The 10,673-nt window shown below is 43.0% G+C and overlaps 1 protein-coding gene across 1 annotated transcript; it reads left to right on the top strand.

The window, feature by feature from the left end:
• Positions 1 to 424: 424 nt before the first annotated feature.
• LOC114070500 (transcriptional coactivator YAP1-like) lies at positions 425 to 10,104 on the top strand. The gene is made up of 3 exons (XM_027907948.1): positions 425 to 1,029; positions 4,053 to 4,301; positions 9,832 to 10,104. Exons 1-3 carry the CDS (start codon positions 706 to 708, stop codon positions 9,952 to 9,954), a joined length of 696 nt encoding a protein of 231 aa, XP_027763749.1. The 5' UTR covers positions 425 to 705; the 3' UTR covers positions 9,955 to 10,104.
• The last annotated feature ends 569 nt before the right edge of the window (positions 10,105 to 10,673 follow it).

The following is a 10,673-nucleotide window of genomic DNA, read 5'->3' as shown; positions in this document are numbered from 1 at the left end:
GGGGTCCCAGGCCGATGCCCCGTTTCGGGCCGGGGGGGAGGGGACCGCCCCTCCCCACCCCCTCGCGGAGCGGCCTCCTGGAAGTTGGGATAGAAGTTAGGGAGAAAAAAAAGTTCTGGTTGGCGGCGCCGCTCCGTGTCGGCCGCGGGCGGGCGGGCGGGCGGCAGCCGGGAGAGGTGCGGGCGGGCGCACAAGGAGAGGCGGCGGGGAGCGGGCTGAGCGCGGTCCGAGGCGGGCGCGGTGCGGTCCCGGCGCGGGGTTCGGGGGTGCGGGCAGCGGCCCCCGCGCCGGGAGCGCCCCGTGCGGGAGGCGGTGCGGGCGGGCGCGCGCAGGAGGGCGGCGAAGCACCAAGCTGCCTCGGTCGGATACGGTGCGGGCGGGCTCAGGAGGGGCGGGGCCGGCGGCGGAGAGTGAGTGATTCGGGCGGGCGTAACTGCGAACTTTTGTTTGGTGTGTTGTGTGAGTTAGTTTCCGCCGCCGGGACAGAGGCGCCGGCCGGGCTGGGCCGGGCTCGGGGAAGCGCCGCACGGTCAAAGTTGTTTTGCCAGTTGCTGCGGCCGGGTCGGTTTCTCGACCGAAGGGTGAGAAAGTACCGGCGACAGAAGGACGAGCCGCGGCCCGGGGAGCGGGGCATGCGGGGCTGGGAATCCGGGCTCTGAGCCGTCGAGCCCCGCCAGGGAAACGCCGGGGGGTCCTGACGGAGCCATGGATCCCGGGCAGCCTCAAGCGCAGCAGCCGTCGCAGGCAGCGCAGCCCCCGGCCCCGCAGCAGCAGCAGCAGCCGCCGCAGCCCCCGGGCGCGGTGTCGGGGGCCGCGGCCGGCGCGGCGCAGCCCCCGGGCGGGGGGCCCCCTCCGGCGGGGCACCAGATCGTCCATGTGCGGGGCGACTCGGAGACCGACTTGGAGGCGCTCTTCAACGCCGTGATGAACCCCAAGGGCGCCAACGTGCCGCACACGCTGCCCATGCGGCTGCGGAAACTGCCCGACTCCTTCTTCAAGCCGCCCGAACCCAAGGCCCACTCCCGCCAGGTGAGGGGGAGCGGAGGAGGGGCCGCGCCGCGGGCGGGCGAGCGGGGGGCGGCCCGGCCCGGCTCGGCTCGGCCGAGCTCCCTTTCCCCGCCGCCACCGACCTCTTCCCGGGGGAGGCGTGTGGGGGATGGGGCCGGGGCGGGAATCCGCGGGGCCGAGCGGGGCGGGGGGCGCCCGACCGGGGCTGCCAGGGCGCTCTGTGCCGCCCGCTGGGGGAGTCTATCCCCGCATCCCTTCATTTGTTCTTCCCCAGGAACGGGGGCGCCGCGCGGCCCCTGTCGCGCCTCTCGCGCTTGGACGCGGACGGGAATCCGGACCGGGACCGCGGCGGGCGGGCGGGCGGGCGGGCGGGCGCTGGCCTCGTCCCGGTGTCCGGCGTGGCCTCGGACTCCACATCCGCTCCTTGGCTGTCTCGGCTTTGCCGGGACCGCGGCGGTGGGGGTGAGCCCCTAAAACTTGGGTGAAAACGCTTTGCTTGGAAGACGGGGAGAATTTCTCTCTGCGGTCCAATTCCCTGCCTTCTGTGGAGGGGCTGATGAGGCGGTGCCAAACCTACTCCCCCCCCGCCCCGTCAGACAATATGGATGTAGCTTTTCCACCATTTCGGCACTTCGCTGGGTAGAGTACGATTAACCCTCCCACGTATAGACGCACGCACATCCGAAGTTAATTCCAAACTGAGCCAGACATCAGGTCTGACGGCGTCGAGGGTCCGGCCGGGCGCACCTCTCGCATCCTGGAAGTCGATGGACTCGGAGCTGTGGGGCTTCAGCCCTGCTGGCCCGGGGGAGGGAGGGATGCGGGGCAGGGCCGACGACGGAGCGGGGGAGGGATGCGGGGCAGGGCCGGGAAGGGGGAGGCGGGGCAAGGCCTGGGGGAAGGGGCGATGCAGGGGCAGGGCCGAGGAGGAGCGGGGTGGGGATGCGAAGCAGGGTCGTCGCTCGGCTTCCGGGAGCGTTTCGCCTTCAAGTGGAGGGACTTTTGTGCCAAGATATAAGTGCTGGTGCAAATACGGCTGAAAGTTAGTGTTTAGGCCGCTGTTACCAACTTTTTGGCAGGAGGCTGTGCCTACCTACTCGAGTGTTATTAAGTAATGAACTTTGTTGCTATGCTATAAAATAGGTTTTATTTTTGGCTATTGTCACTTTATCTGTGTAGCCAATAAAAGTGAAACTCAGTGTGTGGACTAGTGCTTAGTACCCTTACTGTTAAGGGTCTGTCAACATTTCCATTATTAAACTTTTGTTTTGAAGGATTTATAACTTGACTTCTGAAGTTCATTCCAGGCTGAACCTTGGCACGTACTCTCGCAGCCTGGGAGTTAATTCATTTTCCAAATACTCGAAAAATCAGTCTGGCTTTCATATAGCAAGACTGAAAAGAAAATTGAAAGGACTGGAGCTGAGTTGCTTCTGTAATTTTGCTAGCTTCTGAGTTGCAGACCTTTAATAACATACCAGATTCCAGCAAGGAATAAGGTTTTTATGTATAGTCTTTTTCCAACTTGTGCAAATCTTATCGCAGGTTCCATTGTGTACACATCTGAATAGATAGACATTCACCTAACACTTGGTGCTGTGTCTTGTTAAATACAGTAACTACAGTTAAATAGCTATCGTGTTTGAAATGCACTTAACGTCTGTGATGTTCCTACAGCTTGTACTTTTAAGCTTAGCCTTATCTTCCTTGTATATGTTACTCTTCATCTGTAATGCATATTTAGTTGGATCGCTGTTCCTTGTACCACTCGGTGGTTGTTAAAATATAAACCTGAAATCCAGATAAAGCCAGAGAATCATTTGCTTCACTGTGAACTTTTAAAATAAGACTATTATAACTTTGCTTTTTGTTCAGTTCTACCACAAAAACATTCCGTTTAAAGAAAAAGTCTTTGGTTTTCTGCAGTTTCCCCTGATTCTCAGGAATCAAAATGCCACAAATTCGGTTGATTTGCTACTTGCCTGTTTTGTTTAAATGTAAATGCAAGCCAATTCGTTTCCAATTGAATACGTGGAACTTCACCTGTGTTTGCATACAGATGGAGTGAAGCAGAATTGTCAGTCTCTTTAAGAGTGTGTAAGTGGGGCCTCACATATGGTGCAATACCTTGTGTAGAGAGGTGTGACAAGGGCTGATACTTGCATCTCATTATGGGTATCCACGTTCTGCTATATCTTTAAAACCGGTTAATTGGCAAATATATTTCAAAAAGCCATTTTTACTTCAATCAAGTCTTCTGAGCTGCCTTTTCTGTTCCATGGTGGATCTGTATTTACTACTGCCAAGGACATTCTTTGTACTTGTAACTGATGGCTCCAGTGAATGGTTTTGTGATTCGTTTCTGATTGACTGGTTCAACCATTTCCTGAAGCTTTGCTTTGGATAAAGATGGACAGACTCTTTAAACTCTCGAAAGTGTGGTTTGCTGAGAAATTCTGTGTTCAGTCTTTTCACATATGTTTTCTTTATGTTTGAATTCGTGAGTCTTCCTCCTTTGGAACTCACTGCTGCCAGTTGGCATTTCTCTGTTGCTTTTCTCTTTGTGTAATCTTTTAAACCCCTACAGAGGGTGTGTGTGTGGGTGTACTTGAACCCCCACACCCCTATTTCAAAAGGAGAGTGGGAAATTACCTCCTCCAGCAGAAAGTGGGTGTGATGGCAGTGAGTGGGTACAGTCCAGTAATGAACCACTCAGTACTGTACGAGGTCTGCTGACTGGGGGAATTTTTTTTTTTTAAACCTTCACCACGGATTAAGAACTGTAGTTTTCAAAGTTAAACTAAGGGCGCTTAGCACATACTTAGTGTTAATGTGTCTTCACTTACACTAGGGCTTTTGTGATGCTAATTAACCAAATTACTTGGAGGCTCTCATGAACAGCATCAGTTGAAAAATAAGCAGAATTTAGAATGACTGACTTAAGAATTTCTCCTGAAAGGTTCATTTAAAGTGAAACGTCGTTTGACAGCTGCATTTCTGCTGAAATATAAGAATCTTAATGGGAATAATTTCACTCCTGGCAGGCCAGCACTGATGCAGGGACAGCAGGAGCCCTGACCCCACAGCATGTCCGAGCTCATTCCTCTCCAGCATCACTGCAGCTGGGAGCTGTTTCTCCAGGGACGCTTACACCCTCTGGAGTAGTGACTGGACCTGGAGCTCCATCTTCTCAACATCTCCGCCAGTCTTCCTTTGAGATCCCTGATGATGTACCTCTGCCACCAGGCTGGGAGATGGCTAAGACACCATCTGGACAGAGATACTTTCTTAAGTAAGTAAAATTTCTTTTCAGTTAGCTGTGTCTCTGGTGCTTGTGGGGATATATTTTATACTTTTTTTACAGTCTTTGAATTTTAGTAAATTTCATTGTGTATAAAATACGTATTTAAAATAAAAATAAAAAATAAATAATAAAATAAAAACATACTCCTAATTTTAATTAGGATAGCTTGCCACTTCTGTACTTCTCCCGTATCAGCTCTCTGCTGTTTCTAGAACTGTATGATGCTCTGTGAATATTCATCCTACCTTAATCTTAGCTGAAGAATGTTATCGGTTATATTGTCTACTAAAAATCAGTGAAGCGCACATAGTGATTTTTAAACAATATGACTTTTGGATTTGCTGAATCTTGTCAGAGTTGTCATGAAGGTCAAGATATATTTTACCTCATTTTTATAGTACAGATGTTAAAATATAGAGTAACTTTAGAAACTATTCTAGTGACTATATGTCAAGACTTCTTCTCTCTTGATTTAGAACAGTTGTGTAAATACACAATCAAAACGTTTTTGCCTACTCTCTGTTCATGAGGAAATTAATATATGTGATTGAGTGCAGTGTTTTGGATCTGTAACTTCTCTACATACCCTGCAGTGAAAGGGAAATTACAGAACTTGTAACATTGTTTCATGTTCCTAAAGCTGTAGCTTTTTCACACAGTGAAATTAGTATCACCTTTTCTATAACTGAAGAGAGGCTACACATGCCAGCCATCTGACACCTAATCCATCAGGGAGCATTTTCTTTTATTCTGTGCAGTTTTCTAAAACAGCAGGAGCTTGTCCTTCTCTTTCAGAAAGTGTGCCCACTAAGACCGTGATTGGCCCTCAAATATTTTGACTGTATTTTGAACTTTTTATTTTACTGCAAGTCTCTTAAGTAACCCACTGTATGTCATTTTCAGGGTCAGGAGAGGCAACACTGTGTTACTTATGTAAAACTTGTTTCAGCCAAGGAAAACATCTTTATCCCTACCTTTCTTGCTTAGACGTTGTCATTAATATGTGCATCCGATTGAAGTAGTCGAGTCTGTAGCTTGAAAAACAAATTTACATTGTCTGCAATGAAAGTGGAACTTGCAGAACTTCTTAAAAATGTGTTTTGTTCCTGTAGTAGTGGTGTTTCCATACAGAGAAATTAGCTTTTTTTTTTTTTAAACCAAAAAGAGGTTGCAGTAGTTGTCTGATGTTTGAGCCTGAAGGTTGTTTTTTGAAAATAATAATTCTCTATTAGGAGCATGGAAATAAGCATTATCTATAGAGCCTGAAGATGGGATATTTTGTAAAAAATCAGTGTGTTCTAGAATGTGAACTTTTCAGCAGGCACAAGTAGAAGTTTTTTTTGAGCTGTGTAAGTTTATGCTGTTTGGGAACTGTAGTTCATTGGACCTTGAGGAAAGAACAGACTGTGTTTTGAAATGAAAAGCAAGCTTTGTTTTGACTGTGTTAGTGAGACCTCTTAAAGAGCAGCTTATGAAGCACGAAAAATAGATATTTGGTTTTTAAGTTTTACTGCCACAAGTGTTTGCTTTTGATTGTCAAATTTACAGAAAAATGGAACAGTTTAGAAGATGAAAAAGTGTCTTCGTGCTATTATAATAAAGTTTTTTAATTATACTCATTCAGGTGAAAGCAGAGTAAAAGATGTGTTCTTGAAAAGCTTTTTTTGCAGTTTGATTGTTACCACAAAAAATCTTTTCCTTTTTTCTGCAAGTTTTTTTGTCCTTTCTTGGTGTCCTGGTATCCATTTCAAAGGGTCAGGTTTCAGCAAGAACAATAAAGAGCCTGAGAGTGGAAAGTACACACAAGTCTGGCAAACTCATCTGCATGAGCAAGATCGTTTGTTCTCAAGCAGACATCCAAAGTAAATGATTGAAAGAGCTGCTAGCTGTGAAGGATGTGTCTTGAAGGGGAAAGGAGTGGAAACAAACCATGTTGTTAGGAAGAAAAATAAAGGCTGTACTTTTTGAACCTCTCCCTGTTGGGTCACATGCTGACCTTGGGAGATTTTAAACAGCGTAATGGTCTGCTTTATTTTGGCATTCCTTGGGTGATGCTGTGGTATGGGAGAGTCTAATGAGGACAGTTCAGAAGGCTCTGTTCACACTTGAAGAACACATGTTGTTCCTAAAAGGTTGCTTAATACTATCTACAGGTGAGATCCACGGAGTTAATTTGAGTTCATGAAGATTTGTAAAAAGCATTTCAAGTATTAGCAAAATGTTTGCTCTGTATGTGTAGGAAGTCCAAAGAAATGTAAGAATTAGCTTTGAGTAACAAGTTTGTATATTAAAAGGTTTCTTCAGTGTTGAGTGATAAGTTCTATCTCGCATCTACAAGCCTGTTAGAGACTAACATCTTCCTTAGTTATACCTTAAACATTTGTTTGAAATGTGAATACTAAGATTTCTGATTCTAAATACATTTAGAGTGGTTCCTTCTACCATATGCAGATTTTTGGTGTCTCTTCCAAGTATTCAGCGCTTTTTTTTTTTTTTTTTTTTTTTTTTTTTTTTTTTTTTTTTTTTTGAGTTGGCTGCACTGCTTTTTGTTTCCATTTGCTCTGTTCTGTAGCCGCTCCATGAACAGTCTGGTAACCAGGCTCTAGAAAAATCTTTGCAGAATAGGTAACAATGTTGTATTTTTTCCAGATGTCAGTAAGCCTTATGTTTATAGTTATCATAATATACTACGGTGCAAACAGAATAAAATAAAATTGAGTACTGTACTTAATACACTTTGGAGTTACAGTCACTTCCACTAATCGATGGGTCAAGTACTGCAAGCATAGTAGTTTGTGCAAAGAAATGAAAGTAGTGTATGTGGGAGAGCAAATATTTAATTGCCTGTGTGTGTATGTATATATATATATATATTATACAGATACATGCACAGAGTTATTTGGCCATGTATTTATTGTATACACCCCACATATCCATAAATATTAAAAGAGGGTGAGAGTGGTGGTGTAGGGTCTGAACCAGAGCTACTCTTATAAATTAGTCAGTCAGCTAGATAAATAGACCTCCTTATGTACGAAAGCCCAACGTATGATTTGCCAGAATTCCACTCATTAATGTTAATCTCACTGTTATGAGCAGTTCTGCTGAGTATAATTTTCCATTAGTGATGATTTTGAGCAGTGAGTTAAGGCAACTACTATACAGCTGGTGAAACTAATCCTATTTTTTTACTGATACTGCTCCTTAAATTGAACTCATCAGTTAAGACTTGCCTGGTTAGTAAGTGGTCAGGTCTGACTCATCCCAGCATTGCTGTGCCCTTTCTTAAACATGCAGTGTTAAAGCCATGCTTGGTTTGTGTGGTGATGTCAATTGCATTGCTTTTTAACCGCTTCCTGTTAGCCAGCTGCTGCTTGACATTTTGGTGAACTATGGAGAAAGATTGGGGGATCGCTCTCTAGGCAAAAGATAGTATATCATGGGAGTAGCAGGCAACAACTTGCAGAAAGAGAAAATAAGTTTTGATCAATTTTGGAGTTACTCTTGTACTGTTTTAGCTTAGAGTTATGCTTTTTATTCTTACAAAGGTTGTGTAATACCTTTTCTCATGTTGTAGTGTGAGGAAAAGTTAACTGATTGTTCAGCAAACAAGTCTTGTAATTATTTTTCCTACAGGAAGTAGTTCTTGCAAGCAGTTTATCAACAACTTCCTATTTTTTTTTCCTATGAAGTGTTGAATGACTTCCTGAAGGAGGCCAAGGTGGTTTTCATTAGTATCTGTGGGTGTGTTTGAGGTGTTTACCCATCTGGCAGAAACCTTAGAAATAGATTTCTGTTACACATTTCTTATGTGCTCTGTACAGAGGTATGGCTTTGAACATTATGAAAGCAGATCGTTTTAAGACAACTGGGAAGTTTGTTGCTGTGCTTTTACTTTTTTTTTTTTTTCCTAATTTCCTCATGTCACACATGAAAAATACCCAGCACCGTTGTTAAATTTCTCTTTCATCCCGTTTTTGCACCTGACTGGAGCCACCCACTACACCAATATCATCTGCTCCCTTCCTCCTCCCCACCTCACCAAAGTAATCTTAGTCTTCAAGGGCAGAAGATGTTTACTGGAAAAACTGCAGCCACAGTTACTTATTTTATTGAATACCCTAATTTACTGAGGAAATGTATATTCAGATTCATCAGTTAATGTGTTTATAGCTCAGTCTAGTTGGTCAGTAAAATAGTGTTGTTGGAAACCAAAACTGCAACCACTGCTTTTGATGGATTTCTCCACTTTTTCATGCTTTTTGTACTAAAAAGCAGTTAAAGATGTCTGTTTGCTAAATTTTATTTGTAATATGTCAAGTTAGTTGCATTTTTGTATTACTTTGACTGTTTAATGTAAGATAAAAGATCTACCCAAAAAAACCCATGAAAAAAATGTTTCAGCTTCAGTTTCAGCTTAAGAAAAATATTAATTAAACCACTTTTTAAGTAAAGCTTGCTCTAGTATAGTTTTGACAATTTAAGGGGGGAGTTTTGTCTTGGAAGACAGTCATAGCACTACCAAGTATATATTTTTCCTTCTGTCTCTTACTTTGAAAAGTTCTATGAAAGAACAGTAACACAAGCTATTTGGAATTTGCAGTTGTACTAAAGATTTCTTCATTTTTAAAAGGGCCAAGGAAGAAAAAGGGCAAACCTGCCTTATTTGTGTTAGCTTTGAGATTGAGTTCAGAGGAGGATGAAAGTACACACTGAGCCCTGTATGAATTCGGAGAAGTTGCAGCTTCAGCTTAGTTGGTGGGCATCAGTGAAAACAATTGCATACAGTGCTCTGCTTGGATTTGGTTTTGTTTTGCTTAAGAAAAATTGTAAATGATGATATCCATGCATTCAATACCCTACCGTACAAGGTGATTTTATAAGGCTAATTCCAAAAGCAGTTTAATAATGTGATTTCAGGTAAACCAAAATTATCTTGTGGCTTTCACTAATGTATTTTTTTCTCTTATTTATAAGCATATTGACATTTATTATCTTCAGAAGAAATTAGAACTGAGGAAAATACAGAATCTCTGGCACTTAGTTGGAATAATTAAATTATCTCTGAGGACTTTTTTTTTTTAATTAGCTGTTGATCTGTACCTTTCTTCTTCCCACAAATTTTGTATTTCACATATCTCTCATAAAAATACTCTCTGTGCTTTATAGTGTCTGATTTTTAGTTTATGTGCTGTAAATGCTTCATTCTGTTTTATAGCAATGCTTTCCTATCTCCTGAATCAAATTTGAGATTAATTTTATCTTACCAGTGGTCTGAAAACTTTGTATTATGTTGAAAGCAATAACTGTGATCAAGATCTATTAACTTGTCTTTTATGACAAAAGATCTCGAAGTCTCTCATCAGTAAATAAGAGTCTTTGATACAAGTTTGATCACAATTTCATGTTTATAAAGAGATGTTTTTGCCATTCTGCATATTTAATATTTTGTCAGGTTATATTTGTTTAAAGTATTAGCATCAAGGTCTGTGGGTGCAATTACACTGCTCTGGAACCACTTTTGTTTTCTTCTAAAGACAAACAAGAATTTGATATTTCAAGATGAGCGTCTTCTGGACTCTTACCCTTTTGCCTTTCTTCTTCTGTGTGCTGAAGATGGCAAAGAACTGTGGGTTTCTTAGTAGTCCTCTGGTTTGTAGCATAGGGTGAACTGTAACCTGTCAGTCACATAATGGAGACTCTTACTCAATAAAAAGCAGCAAAATAATAAAACTATGTTAATTTGAAAGTTCCCGTGAAAGTAAGACCAGGTACTACCCCACCATTTTGTTTTTTGCAAAACAACTTCTAATGGATAAATGCAATTAAACTATTCGGTGGCATATGTAGATAAAATCATACTCACTTTTACAAGATTAATCTCTTACTGTCTTTTCTTTCTGGAAATGAAAAAAAAAAAGCAGTAGCTTTAAAATTCTAAATATAAAGCTTCCATTTACAGTTTGCTCAGTTTCCCCCTGCAGTTGTGGCACAACAGCTACAAAGTTTTAAAAGCTGACGCAGCAAGTAAAGTGAATTTTTCACTCAGTTTATCAATTTTTAGACTAGTCTCTCAGAGAAAGTAACTTATTAGCACTGATAATGCCGAAATATATAATTGCAGGACCTAAATTGAATCACATATAAAATTAAAGCAGAGTTCTTAGTTTGCTCTCAAAGAAACATTTTCACAAATCAGACATAAGCACTTAGGGGATGATGCCCAGGAGACCAAGATGTTTTGTTCACAGTTGAGGTAGAAAATTAACTGTTATAACTAGTCTGAGTTACAAGCAACTTCTTTCAGGCTCTTGACACCTCCCCTCTGCAACCAACCAAAGTAAAAAACCAAAAATGAGGT

Source organism: Empidonax traillii, unplaced genomic scaffold (assembly GCF_003031625.1).
Source record: "Empidonax traillii isolate 1590-97213 ecotype Southwest subspecies unplaced genomic scaffold, ASM303162v1 scaffold1583:size99017, whole genome shotgun sequence".
Classification (NCBI taxonomy): domain Eukaryota; kingdom Metazoa; phylum Chordata; class Aves; order Passeriformes; family Tyrannidae; genus Empidonax; species Empidonax traillii.
Note: the sequence above shows the minus strand (reverse complement) of the source record. Positions and strands in the feature narration are given on the sequence as shown.